The sequence below is a fragment of the Hyperolius riggenbachi genome, chromosome 4 (genome assembly GCF_040937935.1).
Source record: "Hyperolius riggenbachi isolate aHypRig1 chromosome 4, aHypRig1.pri, whole genome shotgun sequence".
Taxonomy (NCBI): Eukaryota; Metazoa; Chordata; class Amphibia; order Anura; family Hyperoliidae; genus Hyperolius; species Hyperolius riggenbachi.
The window spans coordinates 69011243-69036730 of record NC_090649.1 but is presented as its reverse complement, the minus strand read 5'-3'; the positions used below and the strand labels follow the sequence as shown (position 1 = coordinate 69036730).

The window sequence follows — 25488 nt, the reverse complement described above, 5'->3', positions numbered from 1 at the left end:
ATTACAGTTTTCCCATGTAGGCACTGAACATCTGACTGATCGATTTTTAATTTTTCCATCTCCTCATGGGGATTCTAAGTATTACTTATTACTAGCCACTATGGTGGTGTAGTGGTTAGCACTTGCAGCCGTGCACTGCGTCTACACCGCCGACCGCTGCACTACTACAATTCCCAGCAGGAAGTAAAGACCCCATGGAAGAGACCAGAGCAAGTGTGAGAAAATGCGGAAAAGCCGCCGCGTGCGCTCAGAGTAAGGCGGCTGTTTCCGCGTCCAACGCGGCGGTCTGCACGCGTGGGCCTACATCTGCTAGTATGGCCGAACGCGGAGAAACCGCCGCATGCCTTGATAGCGGTGCGGCGGTTTCCGCATCCAGCGCGGCGGGTGGTACGCAAGACATGTCTGGTGTGGCTGGGACTGATAGTCCACACAGGTTCAGAAGGACGCGCGCGCGCGTTGAGAGGCAGAACTTTTATGACAGCCAGAAGGGAGTCAGCTGACCAAGCCGGTCAGCTGACGATTGTACCAGTTCCCATTGGTCCAGCACTTAGGGGAGGCGCTGGAGAGCGCTGGGCTATATATACTGGGTGCTGGTCATTCTCTGGTTGTCTGCCGTTGCGATCAATACGTGGAAGCACTCAGACCTTATTGTCAGAATCTGTGTTATCATTCTGTTATACCTCAGACTAGTTCCAGGGTGTTGATGATCAAGGACCTCACACCCAAGATTAGGAATCTGTATTATCATTCTGTTATACCTCAGACTAGTTCCAGGGTGTTGATGATCCCAAGGACCTCACACCCAAAGATTAGGAATCTGTATTATCATTCTGTTATACCTCAGACTAGTTCCAGGGTGTTGATGATCAAGGACCTCACACCCAAAGATTAGGGACTTGTGTTACCATTCTGTTATACTTCAGACTAGTTTCAGGGTGTTAATGATCACGGAGCTCACACCCAAGACTAGGCATTGTTTATTATCTGTTATGACCTTCTGCTTTCCTGACCACTCTTCTGTTCACTGATTTGGTACTTCGCTATATCTGATACTCTGTTGCCAAACCCTGCTTGCCTTAGGATTACCGAATCAGCCTCCTGTCTTTGTACTTTGTATGTCCGTGTGTTGCCGACCTGGCTTGTCCGACCTTGAGAACTATCTCCCCAGTTAAGAGATAGTTCACAGATCAATCAGTGACATCCTCCTATTGGTGTCACTCACGCTCTGGTCCTTCCCTCTCCCAGTCTGACTCCTCCCTGCGGGAGATTCTCAGGCTGCTGGAAGGTACTCATACTCTAGCAGTATTCCTTACTGCCTTTGTACCTGTCCTCCTGATATTGTTCTCAAAGTATTACTGTTGCACCAAACACTCATATCTCTCAGGTGTCCAGAGGTTAGTAATATATCTGATTATTGGTGATACTGCAGCTCGTCAATAATCAGGTATATATCTGTATTCTTGGTGATACTGCAGATCACCAATAATCAGACCCTCTCTGTGTTACACCGATCGTTACAGCAAGGAAATTGAAGTATAAAAGCGGTGTAGTCGCCCATAGCAAAACAAGAGGTGTATTTGTAACATACATATGCTGGGCAGCACAGTGGTGTAGTGGTTAGGGCAGCACAGTGGTGTAGTGGTTAGGGCAGCACAGTGGTGTAGTGGTTAGGGCAGCACTGTGGTGTAGTGGTTAGGGCAGCACAGTGGTGTAGTGGTTAGGGCAGCACGGTGGTGTAGTGGTTAGGGCTGCACGGTGGTGTAGTGGTTAGGGCAGCACGGTGGTGTAGTGGTTAGGGAGCACGGTGGTGTAGTGGTTAGGGCAGCACGGTGGTGTAGTGGTTAGGGCAGCACGGTGGTGTAGTGGTTAGGGCAGCACGGTGGTGTAGTGGTTAGGGCAGCACGGTGGTGTCGTGGTTAGGGCAGCACGGTGGTGTCGTGGTTAGGGCAGCACGGTGGTGTCGTGGTTAGGGCAGCACGGTGGTGTCGTGGTTAGGGCAGCACAGGGGTGTCGTGGTTAGGGCAGCACAGGGGTGTCGTGGTTAGGGCAGCACAGGGGTGTCGTGGTTAGGGCAGCACGGTGGTGTGGTGGTTAGGGCAGCACGGTGGTGTAGTGGTTAGGGCAGCACGGTGGTGTAGTGGTTAGGGCAGCACGGTGGTGTAGTGGTTAGGGCAGCACGGAGGTGTAGTGGTTAGGGCAGCACAGTGGTGTAGTAGTTAGGGCAGCACAGTGGTGTAGTGGTTAGGGCAGCACGGTGGTGTAGTGGTTAGGGCAGCACGGTGGTGTAGTGGTTAGGGCAGCACGGTGGTGTGGTTAGGGCAGCACGGTGGTGTAGTGGTTAGGGCAGCACGGTGGTGTAGTGGTTAGGGCAGCACAGTGGTGTAGTGGTTACGGCAGCACAGTGGTGTAGTGGTTAGGGCAGCACAGTGGTGTCGTGGTTAGCACTCTCACCTTGCAGCGCTGGGTCCCCGGTTCGAATCCCAACCAGGGCACTGTTTTCACAAAGTTTGTATGTGCTCCACGTGTCTGCGTGGGTTTCCTCCGGGCACTCTGGTTTTCTCCCAAAACCATACAGATAAGTTAATTGGCTTCCCCCTAAATTGGCCCTAGACTATGATACATGCACTACATGAAACATACATAGACATATGGGGCCCATGATGGGCCCTGGGACAATTTCCCCCTTTGCACAAATGATAACACCGGCACTGTGGGGACGGCACAATAACTACTGGAGTGTTGTAGGCTGGACGCCACGGCTGACAGCAGTAAAGTCTGGGTAAGCCTGAAAACCACAATGTTTTCTCCTTTAAAAAGAAAAATGTAGCGACTGCAGTTCTCATTTCTTTCCTGGCAAGTTCCTAACAATGCATACACAATACTGTATGACTATAAATAACCCTCTGAATGATTCCCTGGAACTGGCTGGTGTATTGTGAGAGCAGCTCCCTCCAGTGTTGCTGTTGTGCAGTTTGCTGTCCCAGAAGCCTTTGCAGGCAGTATAAATAGGCTCACAGCAGGACAGGTTGTGTGTGGAGGATCATATTAATGGGAATAGGGCTTCCTTTTCACACGGGATCATACTCTGCCTCATCTGATCTGCCTCTATTTTTAGGGCTATGAACACTTTTTCTTTTGTTTTATTAATAGGGTGACCCCAGCCTGGTGGAAAGTGACCTCCCTGCGGCTGAATGATGTCACTATTCCCAGGCCCAGCGTGGAATGTCTGCCCTGGCGCTATACGTCTCCTATCTAGCTTTTATCAGATGCTGCTTTCCATTTAGGGATGTCACTATCTCGCTGGGCACGGGGTTATCATCCTATAGAAGTGGCAGGCAAGAGGCTGTAAAGTGATGCTGACGTCTCAGCCACGATAGCGCTATCACTTTAAAAGCTCTTAAAGTGGACCTGAACTCTTGCACAGGACAGAAGGAAAACATTCAGAAATGCACCCTGTATGTATTCAGAGTGTTTAGCCTGTTTAATTCCCCCTCATTTGTTACTAACACCACAAGTTGTAATTTGATCTATTCCATGTGTCACATGACTGGCACAGCATAGATGGCAGATAAGCTAATTTGAAAGAACAAGCTTTTAACAATATGTCTGCTTCCATGAATCAGGAAGTAGAATCAGTGTAGATTTATTGCAGGATTTGTAACAGCTGTAAAAAACAAATGGTTTTTTGTTTAAAGGTTATCATGCTGTTGTGTATCTTTTAGAGTCGAGAGGACATTCTGAGTTCAGGTTCGATTTAAAGGGAACTTGAGTTCATATCCTGTGAAAGAAAAAGAAGGGACACCGAGAGCCCAATATAGTGTAGTAAGTTGGGTGATGGGTAAATGGAAAAGTATATGATGGATATACTCACAAGTCAGGGTTACCAATTAGGCAACCACTGTGTAGGCAGGTAAGGAGATTAGGCCTGTCCTCACTCAGGATTAAGATGTCGCTCTCTGTAGATTAGGAGAAGAACGGGAAATCAACCCCTCCACCAGGGGTGGATGCTGATATTGTAAGGAGAACAGAGGCGCCAACAGAATAAAATATATCTAAAAACTTTAAAATTCCTCGGGAGGCGGTGGTGGACTCATCTCCCCGAAGCAGACATGATACTGACGGTTTTAGTACAAACACATTTATTTATATACTCCATCATACAGCGCAACGCGTTTCACGGGTATATTCCCGCTTCAGGCAATAATTAACAGGAGTACACACAGTGCAGTCTTTAGGTCACTGTGAGCAGCTTATCGTGACCTAAAGACTGCACTGTGCGTACTCCTGTTAATTATTGCCTGAAGAAGCGGGAATATACCCGTGAAACGCGTTGCGCTGCATGTTGGAGTATATAAATAAATGTGTTTGTACTAAAACCGTCAGTATCATGTCTGCTTCGGAGAGATGAGTCCACCACCGCCTCCGGAGGAATTTTAAAGTTTTTAGATATATTTAAGTCTGTTGGTGCCTCTGTTCTCCTTACAATCTCATATCCTGTGAAGTAGAGATGAGTGTTCCGCAGCAGATCGCTGTTACGAAGGTATCAGAACTGAACACTCATTTCAAGCACAGCGGACTGCGGTCCTGGGGGTTAACTTGCCCTTGTAGCCACCTTTGTGCGCTCCCCTCCATTGTGCTTTCCAGCTACTCCCTCCATTCGGCTGATAGTGGCGGCGTCAAGGGTGAGTTAACAGCTGCAGTCCTGTGTGCAAGCTATTCGACAAGCTCTTTTGCATAGATAAGAACTCAAGTTCAATTCTTACCGAACTTCAGATTATGTCTTAATAGGGTTAGCACTATATGTACATATGTTTATCTCCTTATGTTAAATGTCACTTTAGGTACTCTTTAACTGTATAAAAACCCTCCTGGTAGGACTGCTGATAGTCCTTTTTCTGGACCCAGTTTGACTATTCTTGGTCATCTTTTGGTCACAACCCGGTTTTCCTGACTGTCCATGATTTTCTGCCTTGACTTGGCCTTCCTGTTGCTAACCTCTGAAAGCTTGATATTGCTTGACTGGAGGCAGCCCTGATCCTTGTTTGACCCCTTGCCCTTGTCATCTTTTGAGCCTGATTGCTTACAGCCCTGACCTCAGTCTGCCATAGTTGCTCCTTCAGCCAGCTTCTGTTATCACCATCATCTGCATAATCTCTCTGATCTCTGGTCAATCTCCAAGCAGCAGAGTCACCTAATCAGCTCAGGGAGAGGCAGAAGGTTTGCAACTTGGGATTTCTCATCAGCAGTGAATCCAGTGGCCAGTAGACCATCATCCCTTGCAGGTGAGTCTGCATCCCTTGCTATTGGCTGGCTTTATTCTCTATATCAATTCTCGTGTTCCTGTACCCACTAAAATGCTAGATGCAAGAAGCCGCAGCCATGATGTCCATACAGCGGAGGATGTGGGCAGACAAAGGGGATTCAAGTAGGAAATTGTATCTGGAATTTTGGTCCCTTAATTTACCAAGCTTGGAATCTTGGTGCTTATAGAATAAGAGGAAACCAGGAGCCTGATAATGCAGTACCATTAGGTCAGATGTAGTAGGACAGACATGTGAGTGTATTATATGATGCATCCTATGTGCCTACAGTGAAATAAATGTCCCCGCTCGGTCATATCAGTCTTCAAGGACCTGGATGGTCGCTCTCATTGTGTCTTTCCTAATTGTAGATGAACTACAAGTAAGAGGAACTATCACTTCCTTTTTTTTTTTTGCAATTGAAGTTTATTGGAAACTTAATAGTACAAATCTGCATTACAAGCACAACATAGATTTTCATACATTAAGTACAACCGTAGCTTGGTATAACGCTTAGTAAACAGGGTCATCACTTGTTATAACAGGATACAAAGAACATACCTCTTAGTATATTCATAGTACTTGGAAGATACTAATGTTTAAATTTACAAGAAAAAATCATATAGAGGCTTAGACACTAAGAATACCTCTATATAGAACTAGTTGCCCATGGCGCTTCATCCGGAACAGGCCTTATGAAATAAGCCTCATCTCTCACGATGGGAAGAGAAGTATATAGGGAGATGTAGGAAGATGGGAAAGGTAGATGCTATATTTAGTTATTACTCATATATCGTTTGTATTCCTCCGTGCATTGGAATTCATTCCAAGATGACCAAGTCAGGGTATAACGCTCCGCCTTGTCTTGTGACAAAAGCATCATATGTTCCATGGTCTCTATACTATCTACTCTTTTCAGCCATGATCTAACCGAGGGTGCGTGAGGAGATTTCCGTAAAAGGGGAATCATGGCCCTGGCTGCGTTGATCAAATGAATAACAATTGATTTTTTGTATACTTTGATTGGATCTGGAGTATCATGAAGTAGGAGCCGACCAGGAGCAAAGGCAATTTTATCGCATGATATTTTTTCTATCAGGCGATGTATTTCAGTCCAGAATGGGACAATCTTAGGACAAGTCCAGAAAATGTGTAGAATATCACTTCCAGTTGAACCACATCTCCAACATGTATCTGGAGAGGTGGGGAAAATCTTATGCAATATCTGAGGTGTTCTATACCATCTTGACAAGATCTTGAAGCCCAATTCCTGAATGTTAACATTCAGTGAGCCTTTATGATTAAACAGAAATATTTTCTGCCATTGCTCCTCGTCTAACCCCATGCCTAGGTCTCTCTCCCAAGCCTCCTGAAATTTAATTTTAGATGGAATCATTGTTGAGACAAGCATTTGGTAGATTTGTGAAACCAGGTGTCTATGTGGCTCAGTACATAGCAATAGTTTTTCAAAATATGTCAGATCAGGGGACCATGCAGAATTTTTACACAGGGATTGCAAGAAGTGTCTTATTTGAAAGTATTGCCATTTGGAAAGAGGAGTGTTATCTCTTTTTGCGGACATTTCCTGGTAGAGCATAATCTGGCCCCGTGTCAGAAAGTCCCTTACTCGCGGCACAACTATCACTTCCTTAGGACGTTTACTAGATAATACAATGAGGTTTTTAGGAGGGGCCCATTATCAATTAACATATGCACTAAACTATAAGAGTAAAAAGAGATGTCTTACCTTCTCAGAAGAATGGACACCAAAGTTGGAAAATGTTTTTTTTTTATTCAAGCCTAATTACTATGTTCACAACGCATTGCGTGGGTCCCTATCAGGACCCAAGAAAGCAGGCAGGGACCTGCAAAATGTGTTGTCAACATTGTAATCATGCTTGAATAAAAAATATTTTCCATTTGTTGGTGTCTATCATTCTGAGGAGGTAAGACACCTCTTTTTTTATTCTTCTAGTACATATGTTACTTATATGATATTGGATGCCTCCTAAAAACCTTGTTGGGCTAAGTTGGAGATGGGTCACTCTTTTAAGTACTGTTGAGTTTGATTTATGTCTGTCCAGCCAGTTCTGTGGTTCGGATACCTCTGGGCAGCTCAGCCAGTTCTCTGACCTAATTTCTGTCCACTGCAGCAAATGTAGACCTCTGAAAACTCACTTCAAGCTGCCTTTTTTTGTGTGCCTAGAGAGTTGTAATGTTTTAGCCACAGTTAAAAGAATGACCTTCCAAAAAACATTTCTATACCACTTGCTGTGTTGACTGAGATGAAAGTCTGTAATTGTTGGATTTGTTGAAGCAAACCTGGGACATTTAAAAAACAAAATAGATACTAAGGTACACTTTAATTGCCTCTGTTCAACAAAGAAAGAGCCAAATAACTGCTAGCACAGCACTGAAAGTGGGCAACATTTAGGGACAGGGACAGTGAAAGCTTTATCTGAATTCCAATGTTTTCCAGCTTTGCTTGTTCCCTAGATGTTCTTTATTAGGGCAACTTCTATGCATACCATACTTACCAACAGAAGAACTTAAACAATGCTGCCATCTAGTGTTTAAAACCCTCATTGATGTAATATTGATGGAGTTCATTAAATGCTTGTTCTTTGTGGCAGTTATTTATTTACATACAGATGAACCTTGGTTTGCAAGCATAATTCGCTCTGGAAACATGCTGGCAATCCAAAGCACTCTTATATCAAAGTGAATTCCCCCATGAGGATTACTGTAAACTCAAGTGATTATAGAGAAATATTTAAAGCGGACCCAAACCAAACATTTTTTTAATTTAAAATATTTAGTTGCACCACTCTGACGTATACAAAGATAAATAAACACTCCTTCAAGCCTATGAGCATTTCAGTGCATGCTTTTCACCCTTCTCTTTTCATAACTAGAGTTATACAGGTCTCAGCCATTAGCAATTCCTCCTTTGCCGGACACCACCTACTCCACCAGTTTGCCGGATTCTGTCCCGGCAATATGAAAGGAAGGGAGGGGTTCCTCCAATAAATGTAAAATATTTTATATTTGTCATCATGCAGCTGAAAAAAGGCTGCTATTTATTATTATAATTTAGAAAATAGATTTTATTTCTGAAATCTTGTATTTTTAATTTGGGTCCACTTTAATACAAAGTACTGTACTGTATACAATAAAAATGTACACAAGACTTTCCCTATAACAGAATTATTGCCATATGTTGGCTCGCCTCAACCTTCTTTTTTTTTGTGTGGCTTTAAGGTCCTGTTCACATCTAAAATCACAAAACGCTAGCGATTACCTCTAGCGTTTTAGGAGAGTAATTTTTCAATGAATAACGCGGAACAATCACTGGACACTGTAGCGTTTTGGGAGTGATCGCGATTAGCGGTTCTATACATGCTAATTGCGATCACTCAAGAATCGCCACCAAAATGCTGCATGTAACGTGTTTGCGATTATCGTTAATCAGTGAGAACACTGCATGTGCTAAGCAATTTTAAAAACCGCTAGCGGTTTGCGGTGAGCGGGAATTGAGTGATTCCCGCTCAGATGTGAACGGGGCCTAACAAGGGACTAATCCAATGATCGTTATTTTTGCCTTCTTTAAAAGATTTTACTGAAATGTGACATTATACGGTCCCTACACTCATAGTAAATACAGTTAAGTACAATCCTGCAATGCCAAAGGGAGAATAAACATTGTCTCAGTTTTGATAACGTGGTACGCTTAAACATTTTTGTTTGTATATCAAGACGTTCCTTGTAAGTTAAACACGCACTAAAACCAAGTTACTCTCAATCCAAGGTTTTACTGTACTATTTTGTTTTGGTTCATCCGTAGAGGGGCAACGTTTGTAATAATGAACTCAAAGTGACACTGAAGAGAAAAAAAACTCATGATATAATGATTTGGTTGTGTAATACAGATAATGAATAGAACATTAGTAGCAAAGAAATTAGTGTCATATTTTTATTTTCAGGTATATAGCCTTTTTCTTTATAACATTGCATCATTCTCTAATAATTGCAGTTTCCACAATAAAATCAGCATTTTAAATGATTTCACAGAGCAGGCTACTGACCCTTTGAACTTTTCTCTGCAGAAAAACCATAAGCAAAGAGGAAACAATGAGAGACAGTTGAGTTAAGAGCTTCAAAAGACAGTGCTGTCCACGTCTTTATAAAGTCCCAGAGCTCACAGAAACTCTTTTGCATAGATAACAACTGAAGTTTCTTAACTCTTCCTTATGTCTCTGCTCCTAATGTTTTATTTCTAAAGGGGCCCATACACCTAACTGTTTTTCTGCAGATATACAGCAGATTTGATCACTGTGATTGAATCTGCTGTGAAATCGTTGCGCAAACGCTGACCGAATGATCAATTTCCGTCCGAAATCGATCATTCCCATCGATCCGTCCGTGCGGAAGATTTCGCTCGATCGCCGGCGGGTCGGGAGTGCGTCGATAGCGGCGTTCCAATGTCCTGCGGCCCACGCTGGCGGCAATACATTACCTGCTCCACCGGCGTGTGTCCCAGCTGTCACCGCTGCTCCTTCTCTGCTGGGTTCCGGCAGGCTTCACTTTTTCCTGTCCCGACAGGAAGTTTAAACAGTAGAGCGCCCTCTACTGTTTAAACTTCCCCGGACAGGAAGAAGTGAAGCCTGCCGCTGCCCCCCCTGCATACATTACCTGCTCCGCCGGCGCAAGTCCCCGCTGTCACCGCTTCTCCTTCTCCGCTGGGTTCCGGGTTTCGGCTGGCTTCACTTATTTCCTGTCCCGACAGGAAGTTTAAACAGTAGAGCGCCCTCTACTGTTTAAACTTCCCCGGACAGGAAGAAGTGAAGCCTGCCGGAACCCAGCAGAGAAGGAGCAGCGGTGACAGCGGGGACATGCGCCGGCGGAGCAGGTAATGTATGCGGGGGAAGGGGGCAGCGGCAGCCCAGCAGATGGTGAATCGGTTTCAGGCTGAAATTGATTCACAATCTGTTTGCAGTAAAGGCAGCCATACGATCCCTCTCTGATCTGATTCGATCAGAGAGGGATCTATCTGTTGGTCGATCTGATGGCAAATCGACCAGTGTATGGCCACCTTTAGCTATACATATACAAATCATTATATTATAAGTTTATTTTCACTTCAGATTCCCTTTAACGGGGATATAAAGCAGAACCTAGGCAGGTGGTTAAGCAAACAATTGACATAAAAAACTTGAATAATGATTTAGGCCTCTTACACAGTGGGACGTTGCGTTTTGACGTTAAAGTCGCAACGCAAACTAACAAAAATGTCACAACGCAACTCTATGCCCCGTTATCGTCGCATACAGTAGAGCATACAGGCAATGAAAAGTATGCTTCCAGGTCATTACTGAGCATGTGCAAACAGTCCAACACAGCTAATAACGTGTATAGCGCACAGCATGCAGCACTTTCTAACAACGCTACACGTTACACACAAACGCAACGTGTGCACTGTGAATGTTGCACAGACTTAGTATTGCTGTGTGTTAGTCTGCGTTAAAACATTTTCTAATGTGCGACTTTAATGTCGCACTGTAAAAGAAGCCTGACACAAGGCTGTGGAGTCGGTACAAAAATCCACCTATTCCAACTCTGCCTCCTCAGTTTATGATTCCTCCGACTCCCGACTTGACTCCGACGCCTCTAATTTGAATATAACAGTATTGATGATTGAAAGTATGTAACAGAAAAGGCATTGGATCACTGTCAAAGCTTTGGAATTTCAAAGCTATATTAAGATGGCATTTGCTTTTGGGAACAGAAAGCTCCTGGCCAGGAAGCTGACACTCTTACCTGTGAGCCATCACGGCCTGTCATTGCCAACATGAGTGCCCCAGTATGTTGTAGGTATATTAAGATTCACCGGAGCCCCATATCTATTGGGTTCCAGCGTGTAGCCCTGCCACGTTGTAGAAGAAGACCTCTCTACCTTTTCAGTGACTGATATAGAGAAGGCCAGTGCTATTTTCTGCAAGGGGCAGATCTGTGCACCGAAACCCAGCTGATACAGAGTTTCAGTTTATCTTATTAAACAGACAATGGCCTTGATTCAGAAAGCATTTCCGCATGTAGTAAAGCATAAAACAGCTGACTTTACCAACCACTTAGCAAAATGTCAATCATAAAAGCAGTTACCGCATGAAAAGCTGACATTCCTGAGAAGTGAGGCAAATTATCGCCTTATGCGGTGATTATCTCAACACATGTCAGTAAATGTCAGTTCATAAAGATTAGAGCAGGCGGTAATGGCATGAAGAATACCGCCTGCTTTGAAGAGGTGATAAGACAGCGATAAGTGCAGGGATTAATGGAGACTCAGCAGAAGCAGTGAGCAGTGATGCTCAAATCCGAACTTTGGGTGAACCGGGATAGTTGTTATCCGGATATCACCCAGTATACCTGTGTGGGCTGGGCGGGGGTGTCAATCTTATCTGTCTGACGTCTTCTTCGTCCTTCCCTGGCGCCTCCCACGATGCGCTCCACGAGCGTCACATGAGTACAAACACTTTCTCCTTGGACCGCATCGTGGGAGGCGCCGAGAGACGGACCGAAGAAGACGTCAAACAGGTAAGATTGACCTCCCCGCCCACCCCGCACAGGTATTTGGGTGAAATCCAGATAGAACTATCCGGATTCACCCAAAGTTCAGATTTGAGCATCACTGGCAGTCAGACACAGGCAGCAGCAGAGCGATCAGAGCAAACAAGGCTTCCCTGAATACCCTAGGCTGTGTTTTTAACCTCTTGGGTACCTGTTTTTCAGATGTATATTTGCTGGAGAATCTCTGTTGCCAACTCATCCCGTTAATTACTGACACATATGAATTATACAGGTTTCGTGGCTAGGTAGATGCAGTTAAGGCACTGATAATGTGTAAGTAGCCCCAGAACCTGTATAACTTAGATGTGTCAGTAATTAAAGGGATGAGTTGGCAACACTGCTGGAGATGAATATCAAGCGTGGCATGTGTAACGTTTCTTGAAGTTCTTCTGCGCTGTGGCAATTAAATAGAATGTTTAGAAAGGCTAATAGCCCGATACAGAGCAGATTCAGGGCAATGAGAGGCAGTAAAACTAAACATGCACATCTAAACTGAAGCTGGGATGCCTTTTTTATTGTAATGCTGTCTCTGCAGAACAGCCAAATGTAACAAATCAGCCAGCGACATTCCTCATGTTACCACAGCTCAGTTCGGTAAATCCCCGCATTTCTATTGCAGCTGTGAAAATGTTTATGAATTAGCATACAAAAGTCTAAAATACTGAATGCAGTATTTTCCCGACGAGAGTTTTTTTTATCACAAAGCCTTTTATGAATCGAGGCCAATGTGTTGGGACATCCTAACTTTCAGGGCGCATTCACAGTGGGACGTTATTGTCCTGCATTGTAAAGTCATTATAACACAGGATAACACACTGTAATGTTAAGCCTATGTGACATTCACAGTGTGACGTTAACATCGCTTTGCAAAATGTTGCGTTATGGATACTCACTGCTTGCAGTGTGCTACCTCTAAATGCAGACGTTACACATATACAGAGAGGCATACTTTTCATTGCCTGTATGCTTCACTGTATGTACTGTATGCCATGGTAACGTAGCGTTAATACCCTTTTTTTTTTGCATTACAACGCAACCTCCCACTATGACTATGCCCTGAAGCATTAAAGTACCTTTTTTTTTTTTTAATGTTCTCGAGAGATGCATTTTAACAAAACTTGGGATATAGCTGTAGAGTAGCTGTTAAATAGAACGCAAAACTAGACAAGACAAATAACATTTGTATTGCGCTTTTCTCCTGGCGGACTCAAAGCCCAGAGCTGCAGCCACTAGGACGCGCTCTATAGGCAGTAGCAGTGTTAGGCAGACTTGCCCAAGAAACTCCTTACTGAATAGGCGCAGGCTTACTGAACAGGCAGAGCCGAGATTCGAACCCAGATCTCCTGTGTCAGAGGCAGAGCCCTTAACCATTACACCAGCCAACCACCCTTCTTCTCCTATACTGTTCCCTGATGTCTAGTGCCCTTTATCTATACAATTCCCTGATGTTTAGTGGTCCTCCCTCTCTCCCCTATACAGTTCTCTGGTGTTTAGTGGCTTTCACTTCCTCCCCTATACAATTCCATAACGTTTAGATGTCTTCTCTCCCTCCCCTATACAGTTTCCTAGTGTCTAGTGACCCCCCTTCTTTCCTCATACAGTTCCCTGGTGTCTAGTGGCTCCCCTTCCTTCCCAATACAGTTCACTGGTATCTAGTGCTTTTCCCCTCCCCATATGGCTTCCCTGGTGATCTGGGGCTTACCATCCAATATAGCTTCTCTGGTGGTCTAGAGTGGGCCAAACATAATGCAAAGTGGAGAAACCATCTCAGGGCCAAATCTGATGCCTCTGAGGGCCACATTTGGCCCATGGGTCGGAGTTTGACAAGTATGCCTTAGAGAATATAACATGCAAGACTGTTTCTTTGGATAGTCATTTTCATGACTGCCCGTAGAGGGCACCAATGCTATTTAACATTTTCACAGGCATTTTTCAACTTCTGTAATTTAATTTTCTGTGACAAAAGTACAGTACTACAGAATACCCAGAGCTCATGGAGACCCAGAACCACCAGAGACCGAAAAACCCACTTATTAAAACGCTGAAGGAAGAATTATGAAAAGCAGATCCTCTTCACGTAAACTAATTATGGAAATATTGACAGGTAAAAACTTTCAAGAAAAGAGAAACAATCTCAGAGGCACAATGCTGGTGTCTGTGCCAGGAGGCGGGGCATGGGGAGGAGGGGACATAAAATCCAACATTCTGATCAATTTAAATTTCCTTTTTTTTTTTTCTTTCTCTGCCTGAAAGAGTTAATGATCAGGTATGCAAGTGACAGTTTTTGTCCAGGTCAGGACTAGTGATGTATCGAACATCAAATGTTCTATATGCGAATTTACCGCAAATGTTCGCAAAGTGGTAGTTCGTGTCGGGCTCTATAGACTTTAGTGACAGGCAAACAGCTGCCGACTTTAGCGGTTAATAGCAAAGCCCCCTTACGTGCTAAAAACACCAAAAGGGGAACTGAAGTGAGAGGAATATGGAAGCTGCCATATTTATTTCCTTTTAACCAATAGCAGCAGCCCTGTTGGTCTATTTGGCTGCAGTAGTCTCTGAATCACACCAGAAACAAGCATGCAGCTAATCTTGTCAGATCTGACAATAATGTCAGAAACACCTGATCTGCTGCTTGCTTGTTCAGGGGCTGTGGCTAAAAGTATTAGATGCAGAGGATCCACAGGGCTGCCAGGCAACTGGTATTGCTTAAAAGGAAATAAACATGGCAGCCTCCATATCCCTCTCACTTCAGTTGTCCTTTAAAGTTCTTGTGTTGAGGGTGGGAAATGGGTTTCCCCGAACGTGTTAGAAACACTAAATTTGCAGGGTATTTTAAAGGGGAACTGAAGTAAGAGGTATACAGAGGCTGCCATATTTATTTCCTTTTAATCAATACCAGTTGCCTGGCAGCCCTGCTGGTCTATTTTTCTGCAGTAGTGTCTGAATCACACCAGAAACAAGCATGTAGCTAGTCTTGTCATATCTGACTTTAAAGTCTGAAACACCTGATCTGCTGCATGCTTGTTCAGGGGCTATGGCTAACAGTATTAGAGGCAGAGGATCAGCAGGGCTGCCAGGCAACGGGAATTGATTAAAAGGAAATAAACATGGCAGCCTCCATATACCTCTCACTTCAGTTGTCCTATAAAGTTCTTGTGTTGAGGGTGGGAAATGGGTTAATGGCCGCAGACTTTCCCCGAACGTGTTAGAAACACAACATTTGCAGGGTATGTTAAGAAGAACAGTGGGAATAAGAGGAAAGTTGGAACAGTCTTTAATGTTTTCCTTTCTTCTACTTTTCTTAGCCTTTTCTCTGTTTTGTCCTATTATTTTTAGGGCTTATGCCATAGTGCATCTCCAGGTCGCTTTTTCCAATGATCTTCCCCAGACCTTGGATTGATATCTTTCTTCTCTGTGGGGTGGGCTCGATTCATATTTTCCGATGGGCCCTGGGCTCACCTGAAGGGTTATTATACACCGGTTGAGGTGTACAGTGGGGTCTGTTACACGCACACAAGGGCAGCCATGTGGATCATAGGTTATTAGGTGCATGTTACAGTGGCTTGCAAAAGTTTGGGCAACCTTGTTAATCGTCATGATTTTCCTGTGTAAATCGTTGGTTGTTACAATAAAAATTTTCAGTTAAATATATCATATAGGAGACACACACAGTGATATTTGAGAAGTGAAATGAAGTTTATTGGATTTACAGAAAGTTTCCAATAACTGTTTAAATAAAATTAGGCAGGTGCATAAATGTGGGCACTGTTGTCGTTTTATTGATTCCAAAACCTTTAGAACTAATTATTGGAACTCAAATTGGCTTGGTAAGCTCAGTGACCCCTGACCTACATACACAGGGGAATCCAATTATAAGAAAGAGTATTTAAGGGGGTCAATTGTAAGTTTCCCTCCTCTTTTAATTTTCTCTGAAGAGTAGCAACATGGGGGTCTCAAAACAACTCTCAAATGACCTGAAAACAAAGATTATTCACCATAAGGGTTTAGGGGAAGGGTACAGAAAGCTGTCTCAGAGATTTCAACTGTCTGTTGCCACAGTTAGGAACATATTAAGGAAATGGAAGACCACAGGCTCAGTTCAAATTAAGGCTCGAAGTGGCAGACCAAGAAAAATCTCGGATAGACAGAAACGACGAATTATGAGAACAGTCAGAGTCAACCCACAGACCAGCACCAAAGACCTACAACATCATCTTGCTGCAGATGGAGTCTCTGTGCTTCGTTCAACCATTCGGCGCACTTTACACAAGGAGACGCTGTATGCGAGTGTGATGCAGAGGAAGCCTTTTCTCCACCCACAGCACAAACAGAGCCGCTTAAGCTATGCTAAGCACATTTGGACAAGCCGGCTTCATTTTGGAATTAAGGTGCTGTGGACTGATTAAACTAAACTAAAATTGAGTTATTTGGGCATAACAAGGAGAATATGCATGGTGGAAAAACAACACAGCATTCCAAGAAAAACACCTGCCACCTACAGTAAAACATGGTGGTGGTTCCATGATGCTGTGGGGCTGTGTGGCTAGTGCAGGGACTGGGAATCTTGTCGAAGTTAAGGGATGCATGGATTCCACTCAGTATCAGCAGATTCTGGAGACCAATGTCCAGGAATCAGTGACAAAGCTGAAACTGCGTCGGGGCTGGATCTTTCAACAAGACAACAACCCAAAACACTGCTCAAAATCCACTAAGGTATTCATGCAGAGGAACAAGTACAACATTCTGGAATGGCCATCTTAGTCCCCAGACCTGAATATAATTGAAAATCTGTGGTGTGAGTTAGAGAGCTGTCCATGCTCAGAAGCCATCAAACCTGAATGAGCTAGAGATGTTTTGTAAAGAGGAATGGTCCAAAATACCTTCAAGCAGAATCCAGACTCTCATTGGAGCCTACAGAAAGCATTTAGAGGCTGTCATTTCTGAAAAAAGAGGATCTACTAAATATCGATTTCATTTCTTTTTTGTTGTGCCCAAATGTATGCACCTGCCTAATTTTATTTAGATAAATATTGCAAACTTTCTATAAATCCAATAAACTTCATTTTATTTCTCAAATATCACTGTGTAGGTCTCCTATATGATATATTTAACTGACATTTTTTATCGTAACAACCAAGATTTATACAGGAAAATCTTGACGATTAACAAGGTTGCTCAAACTTTTGCATTCCACTGTATAACACGATGAGTGGCTTGGTTATAAATGGACCAGGGCTGTCTACATGTGGAACTGGCAGTCTCATGCTTGTGGTCCTGGGTGTCTCTGCTCACCTCTGCATCTTTAGAAGTCCTCAGTGTCACTATTGTCATGCAGGAGGCCTGTGTGTGACAGCGCTGTCAGCTCTGTGAATAACACGCCATACAAAGGTCTTTGTCTATAGTTTGGATACAATGATGGATTCCACCTGGCAGTGACAGCTTGCATGGCTTCTTGTACTGGACGCCTATCACCTGCAATTGTCTGAATAAATACAGCATTATCTTATTATCATCTGCCTTCCTTTTCAAACTTAACAGATGCTTTTTACATAATATTCAGCATCAGTGAATTTCCACTTCACGTTGTAAAACGCTTCTATGGCTGATTAAAGAGGAGCTGTCAGCCATACTATCTCAGAAAAAAACAAAACACATATCTAAGTAGATAAATGCTTGTTCCACTTACATAACAGATGTATTGCACTGTCCACATGTTGATTTTAGTGATTGGCATTTCCAATTTTAAGTGTGGCTATTTTGAAGCCAATCCTGATGTCATTTCCTCCCTTACTCTCCTCTGCCTGATTGTTTATGAATTGCTCGTCCTCCACTATAGAAAGTTCATTGTCTCAGCATGAGAAATATTGGCCAATCAGAGAGGAACAGAGGTGTGGGAGGGGAATCAGAATGTTTTATTTCACCAAGCATGACTGGGTCATGCCCGGAATTGGTTTTAGCAGCAACAGGGCCCGCTGGCAGTGAGAAAAACAAGACAGTGCAGGAAAAATGATAATGCTCCATAAATACAATGACATTTCAAAAAGGAAGTCCAATGAAACAAAAAACAAAATAAATAAATAAATAAACACACACAACAGTAGTAGTGCAAAACCCACTCGGTGACATGGGTGCAGCCCCTAAAAGAGGAGGCAAAGAGGCTTCAGCCAATCAGGCTGCATTAGTTAAGTCTGAGGGGAAATAGAGAAGCAAAAAAGGACAACCCAGCATGCCCTGCAACTTCCTTTTTGCGTACCAAATTTTGCGTGTACCAAATAAGAGTCAGGTAAACTGGGGAATGATCATTTATCAACAAGAAAAGTAATAGAGATTTTACCTTTTGGATTGCCTGGTTAGCATCCTTATTACTTGTTTACCAGATAAAAATAAAGAATGGATTTTTGCTTTTATGCCCGACAGTTACACTTTAAAGCAGGAAAAGTAATAGATCCAAATGTTGGATTTTAGGATCTAAACGGGAGAGGAAATGCCCTAATCGATAATTATCTTCTGATTACTTTCGATTGTAAAAAGCGTGCTGCAAGATCGCATCTGATGAAAAAATTGTACCGTTAATGGGCAGTCCACACACATTTATTTTACAAATTTTCCCACTGCTGTGTCTCCATGCTCTGGTCACTCAGACAGAGTTACCGGCTAGGCATGAAATAGTTGACGGCCAAAGCAAAGCTGACCAATAATTGTGGAGTATTTCCTGTAGCTGGCTATTGGCTGTGGTGGACTATGATTTCCTCTAATAGATGTGCTGGGAAATATTACAGCTCTCTCTTTTGCTAGTGACCAGTACCTAATATGGCTAGGGTTGCCAGGTGTCCGGTTTTAGACCGGACAGTCCGGTTTTTGGCCGCTGTGTCCTGTCCAAAAAGGCATGTTAAACCGGACAATTAAGATGTCCGGTTTTATGCCTTTTGCCACTTGCCGCCACCCGTCCGCCAGCGCTGCGCGACCGCTGATTCGCTGCCTGGCTGTCAGTCAAAGGCACAGCCAGCCAGCTTACGCGGCGTAAGTTACGCCAGCTTATGTACCGCCCCCGAGCCCGCGCTTCCCGACGTTGCTACGGCAACGCCAACGCTGCGTTGCCAACGCACGCATGACGTGCGTCACTCACGTCATTTGCAATGCGATTCTGCATCTGCGAAGGAAGCAAGGTAAGGTCAGGAGTCTGGAGATATGGTGAGTGAGTGACCCATAATTCTCTGGTTGTATTTCCGCTCTTTGTGTGCATTGGCTCCGCTCTATCTCCCCTCCGTATAGTCCAGGCGTGACTTTCAATCTCATTCAATCTCGCCTGAGCCCGCTGCTTACTATACTTTACACTTGAATTCATACTATTGTACAACACAATTTATACTGTTATACTGTTATATTTGTTATATTTGCTCAAAATGTGTACATACATGTATGCACAGATTTATATTTTAACTTTATGCCTATGTATGTCCACTTTATTGTTCTCAATAAAAAATTTTGGTGGGAAAAAATAAATAAATTTTAAAACTTCCCGCAAGAAATCGACCACTTCACTGTGCAAAAACGCCATAAATGCATTGCATTATTTGCATAGTTTTCCAGTTTTGTAAAAGTTTTCTGCTCTGTCTCTTATTATGTGCATTTACTGGTGAAAAGCGGTCTCTTATTATGTGCATTTACTGGTGAAAAGTGGTCTCTTATGTGCATGTACTGGTGAGGACAGTTAGTGACATGGCTATGTACTCTGTAATGTGCTGCAGAAGATGTCAGTGCGATATAAATACTGTAAAAAACATTTTTTAAAAAGCCCATTGCTTAGCCCCACTCTACATAAAAGTGCGCTTCTGACTCCGCCCCTAACTCCACCCCCTGTCCGGTTTTCTCCATCAGCCGACCTGGCAACCCTAAATATGGCTGGGTTAATATATCCAGTATGGAAAGCAGTGAGGGTCATTTTCTCAGCCTGTAATGATCTGGAAGAAGGGTCAATAATTGCAATGCCTCTAAGTGCATTCACAGGACAAGAATAGCCACTGACAGGCCACAGCCAGGGAAATCCTTGTCCATTATACAATCATTGTCAGCTCCCTGCTGCCCTGGAGTGCTTGGCCTTGTCACCTCGTCTCTTCCTGCACAAGCGCCTGACTATATCAGTAATTCTGACAGGCAGGAAGACAACACAAAACATGAATCAAATCTGAAGCGACGCTGGGAAAAAAGTCAAATACTCACCTATGGAGAGGAAGTCTCTGGGTCCCATAAAGGCGTACGTAAATTTCAGGTGCCATGGAAAACTGGTGCCGGAACCGGGCCGATAGTATAATATTGGTCAATGTAACAGTACTTTTTAAAGTGTTAATTTTTGTTAGTAAAATATTGGTAATTGTTACCAATATTTTACCATAGCTAAACCTAACCCTACTCTCATGCAGAACCCTCCACTACCAAAGCCTAACCCTAAGTACCCCAAGTGCCCAAGTGGTACCTAACCCTAAGACCCCCTCCCCCAGTGGTGCCGAACCCTAAGACCCCCCCTTGTGCTGCCTAACCCTTAGACCCCCCCTGGTGCTGCCTAACCCTTAGACCCACCTGATGGTGCCTCACCCAAAGACTCAATGGTGGTGCCTAATCATAAGTTTCCCTTCTGCACAAACCGCCTTCCTGATGCCCACCTGCCCCCCCCCCCAAAAAAAAGCCCTTTGTTGCCGGCTTCAAATCAGAGAAAAAACACGCAAAACATGATAATTATCGGGCGTAGCTTGGCGCCCAAATTACCCTTTTGGCGCCGGCTTGACGATATTTTCAATTGAAGTCTATTGCCACGCCCAATTTGTCCAGAAGACGCATGCGCCTGTTTTGCCTGATACCCTCATAGAGCCTTCCTGGTGCTCTCTCTCCGTGCCTTTCTTCCACTGCTGTCCCCATCTTGAAGTTATTTGAGCAACTGGTAAAAGACACCTTTGGGACTCCTCATGAAAGCTGCGGAAGAGGACTTGCGATGGTTTGCGTTCGCCAGCGCGGTAAAACGAGCACAGGCAGCACGGTGGCGTATTGGTTAGCGCTTTTGCCTTGCAGCGATGGGTCCATGGTTTGAATCCCAGGGAGGGCACTATCTGCAAGGAGTTCGTATGTTCTTCCTATGTCTGTGTGGGTTTCCTCTGGGCACTCCAGTTTCCTCCCACATCCCCAAAACATACAGATACGTTAATTGGCTTCCCCCTAAATTGGCCCTAGACTATGATACATACACTACATGATACACACATGATTAGATTGTGAGCCCCTCTGAGGGAAAATCAAGTGACACTATACTCTGTACAGCGCTGCGGAAAATGTTAGTGCTATATAAATAATACTAATAATAATCGGCAGCTTGCTCATGATTGGTAGCAATGATTGGATGAGATGCCCTGATTCCCAGCCTGGCACTGGATGCCAGTCTCCAAATGTATCTCTATTGCTTTCTTCAAATCTATCACTATAATTTGTTATACCAGGAAATAAAATAATACATTAAAGAGGAACTGCAGTGAAAATAACGTAATGAATATATATTTTTTTACAATATTTATTCATAAATGATTTAGTCAGTGTTTGCCCATTGTAAAATCTTTCCTTTCCCTAACATTCTGAAATGTATCAAATGTATCACAGGTGGTCTTCCTGTCAGGTGATCTCTGCGGAATGTTTGTTTCCTGACTTTCCAAAGCCAGTGCAAAATGTACCTGGTCTCCCAGAATGCTCTGGGGGGTTCAAGAATTCTGCATATCTAATCAGCCTAGGCTAAAGATCACTCGGTGGGCGGGGCTACTTACCAATATAGTCATATGTAAATATAGGAAGTGTTTCTAATGCTGAAACTAGGAAAATTACTATAAAAGTGGGTGGCCTGAATAATTTACTGCATTTTACTGTGGGTCACTACAGTGCCTCTTTAAAGCGGACCTGAACTCAGATCTTCCTCTCTGCTCTAAAAGATAAGCAACAGCATAATAACTAAAGAAAAACATGTCTTTGTTACAGCTGATACAAATCCTACAATAAATCTGCAGTGTGTCTACTACCTGCTTTCATGGAAGAAGACATGGGGTTAACCTCCTCTGTTTACAAATTAGCTGCTCTGCCGAGGCAGCCAGCTGACACAGCTAAGAGATCAAATTACAGTGGTGTTTAGTCACAGATGAGGGGGAATTAGACAGGCTAAACTCTCTAAATACATACAGGGTGCATTTCTCTATGTTTTCCTTCCATTCTGTACAAGAGTTCAGGTCCACTGTAATCTGGTTGGTATCAGTACGCTGCATACATACGATCAGGTGAATGCGTTGTCCTGTTTCCTAGCTGTGTTTGCGTGTGGAGGCTGAACACATGGGAATGAGCACATATATAGCACGCTGTGCCCTCTGGTATGCCGCGGTCTCCCGTTAGGTCAGAGCAGTGACTGCGTTGTCAGTGACTGCAGAGTCCTGGTAGGATTCAAGTTTAGTACATAATCGTGTTGCGTTTGCTCCGCTGCACTCGCCTGCAGCTAAAAGGCTTCAGAAAATAGACCTCTCTTATGTCAGTGCTGCTGGTGATGTCACTGCTGGGAGAGACAGACTGTTACTATGCTCCCCTCGCTCACTGTGGCCACACGCACAGAGGAGAGCGGAACAGCTGTGACAGGCAGGCATTGTCACCGAGCCCCGAAGAGTTCTGTGCTGGGAACAGCTGACCTGCAGGACAGCGGACGGGATCTAACGATCAAGCTCGCCGTTCACAGATGAGGTCTAACGATTATTTCCAAGCAGCGGACGAGGTCTAACGATCATTCTCAAGCTCACTGACGAGATCTAACGATCGCTCCCAAGCTCACCATTCATAGACGAGGTCTAACGATCATTTCCAAGCTCACTGACGAGGTCTAACGATTGTTCCCAAGCAGCGGACGAGGTCTAACGATCGCTCCCAAGCACACTGACAAGATCTAACGATCGCTCCCAAGCTCACCATTCACAGACAAGGTCTCACGTTCGCTCCCAAGCTCGCTGCCAAGGTCTAACGATTGCTCCCAAACTTGCCATTCACAGACGAGGTCTAACGATCGCTCTCAAGCTCGCTGACGAGGTCTAACGATTGCTCCCAAGCTTGCCATTCATAGACAAGGTCTAACGATCCTTTCCAAGCAGACGAGGTCTAACGATCAAGCTCGCCATTCACAGACGAGGTCTAAAAATCGTTCCGAAGCTTTCTGTTCAGCTTCTGGCTTTTCGCTGGCGCCAAACTACGCCCCCGCCATGCCCGCCCGTAGCGTGGACTTCGATGTCACCTCGCTGGTGGCATGTGCGGTCGACATGGAGGTTTTCACCAACCAGAACGTGAAGGTAATGTGCCGGCTTTTTGCAAGGCCGGGTGTGCTGGGATTTGTAGTGCCACAGAGAATTGTAGCGGTGCTTTAGTGTGTGTGTATGATTAAGTATGCTTAAGGACACCTGAAGTGAGAGATATATGGAGGCTGGCATAGTTATTTCCTTTTAAACAACGCACATTGCCTGGCTGTCCTGTTGATTCCCTGCCTCTAATACTATTAGCCATAGACCATCTACAAGCATGCAGATCAGATGTTTCTGACTAAAGTTGGACTGGATTTGCCATATGCTTGTTTCAGGTGTGTGATTCATACTCTACTGAGGCCAGATAGATCAGCAGGGCTCCCAGGCAACTGCATGTGAGAAATTGATAGATGATTTCAGTACAAGAAGCATTAAAGCACACCTGAAGTGACAGCGATACGGAGAGTGACATATTTGCAGTGTTTCCATTTAAACCATGCAAATTGCCTGGCTGTCCTGCTAATATTAGTTTTAGCCATAGACCCTGCACAAGCAGAACTGATGTTTCTGAATGATTTGACTGGATTTGTTACATGCTTGTTTCAGGTGTGTGATTCAGACTCTACTGATGCCAGAATGATCAGCGGGTCTGCTGGGCAACCATGTTAGATAAAAGAAAATATATATTGCAGCCTCCATATTCCTCTCTCTTCAGGTGTCCTTAAAATGGCTTAAAGTGACCCCAAGGTGAAAGTGATATGGAGGCGGCCATATTTATTTCATTTTAAGCAATACCAGTTGCCTGGCTGTCTGGCTAAAAGTATTAGAGGCAGAGGATCAGCCGTAGACCCTGAACAAGCATACAGCAGATCAGGGGCTTGATTCACAAAACGGTGCTAACTGTTAGCACGCCTGTGAAAACCCCCTTAGCACGTCTAAACAAGCTTTTCGCGCATAAAACTTTACGCGCGCAAAACTTTATGCGCGTAAAACTTTATGCGCGTACTGCACAGGGCGCTCCGCGCGAAGTGTCCATTGAAGCCTATGCTTAGCGCGCGTAAAACTTTGCACGCGTAAAACTTTGCGCACACAAAGTTAGCGCACGATCTGATTGAGAAATCCGGTGCTAACCTACTTAGCACCCCGGTTAGCGCATCTAAAGACTTTAGACGTGCTAAGTAGGTTAGCACCGCTTTGTGAATCAAGCCCCAGGTGTTTTTGATGTTATTGTCAGGTCTGATAAGATTAGCTGCATGCTTGTTTCTGGTATTATGCAGACACTACTGCAGCCAAATAGATCAGCATGGCTGCAAGGCAACTGCTATTGTTTAAAAGGGAATAAATATGGCAGCCTCCATATCACATTAAAGTGGGGCTCTGATATGTAATTTCCAGGCATTGCTGATTTTAGTCTTCTTCTTTCATGATGCTGGTACCTCTCCTGCAGCATGGAGAGTATAAGCTGTTACCGTGGTGCTGAATTACAATGTTTGGAGAGAAGAAGAGAGCGTTGGTGATTCAGTAGACCGCGACGTGTCAAGTGGCAGATCCTCACCTGTGTCATATTAGATCATAGTGAAGATTGCTGAAAGGTTAGATGAAATGACATAGCATGACTGCAGCTGCTTGGCTCAAAAGGTGTTTTTTGAATGGTGTTCTTGATTTATTACAGAAATTCTCCCTTTATAAGCACGTTTGCTACAGCTTTTGCTTCTATTTCACTTATTTTGTAGCAATTCCTACTATCCTCTGATATGACCCAGGCTAAAATTTCAAACCCTGGCCACCTACTAGTAGACTTAAAAAATAAAAAGTCCAGGATTGCTGGCCCTCCAGCCTTTGTAAAATAAGGCTCATACTGATAGCGGTACTTATCCGTTAGCCGGGTGCATCCTCTAGGTGGCGATAATTACTATTCCCCCTCCAGGCTGCCATGGACAGTAGGGAAAGATTTAACTCTGCTGGAGTTCTATCGCCACCTAGAGGATGCGCCCGGCTAACGGAAAATAACCCTGATAGCAAACTAGCTACAATGTATTATGAAGTCTGCTTCAGTAATGTTAGAAATATATACTTCCCACTGTTTCTTAAAGGGAACCTGTAGTGAGAGGAGTACGGAGGCTGCCATCCTTATTCTCTAATAAACAATGCCAGTTGCCTGACTTCTGTGCTGATGCTCCGCCTCTAAGGCCTCTTTTCTACGGGCAGTTGATAGGCAGTGAAATGCCTCTCAGACTCTCACAACTGCTGACTGCTGCCTGGTA

At 44.2% G+C, this 25488-nt stretch overlaps 1 protein-coding gene across 5 annotated transcripts in view; it reads left to right on the top strand.

Annotated features, from left to right (window-relative positions):
• RCAN2 (regulator of calcineurin 2) overlaps positions 1–25488 on the top strand; it is a 145732-nt gene that overhangs the window by 64929 nt on the left and 55315 nt on the right. The window contains exon 1 of one of the 5 annotated variants that reach the window (XM_068280180.1): positions 22563–23275. The exons of the other annotated variants lie outside the window; for them this stretch is intronic. Coding sequence (XP_068136281.1) covers positions 23189–23275 — 87 coding nt within the window. The 5' untranslated portion in view covers positions 22563–23188. Of the gene's footprint in view, positions 1–22562; positions 23276–25488 lie in introns of those variants that run through there. 5 annotated transcript variants of the gene reach the window in all.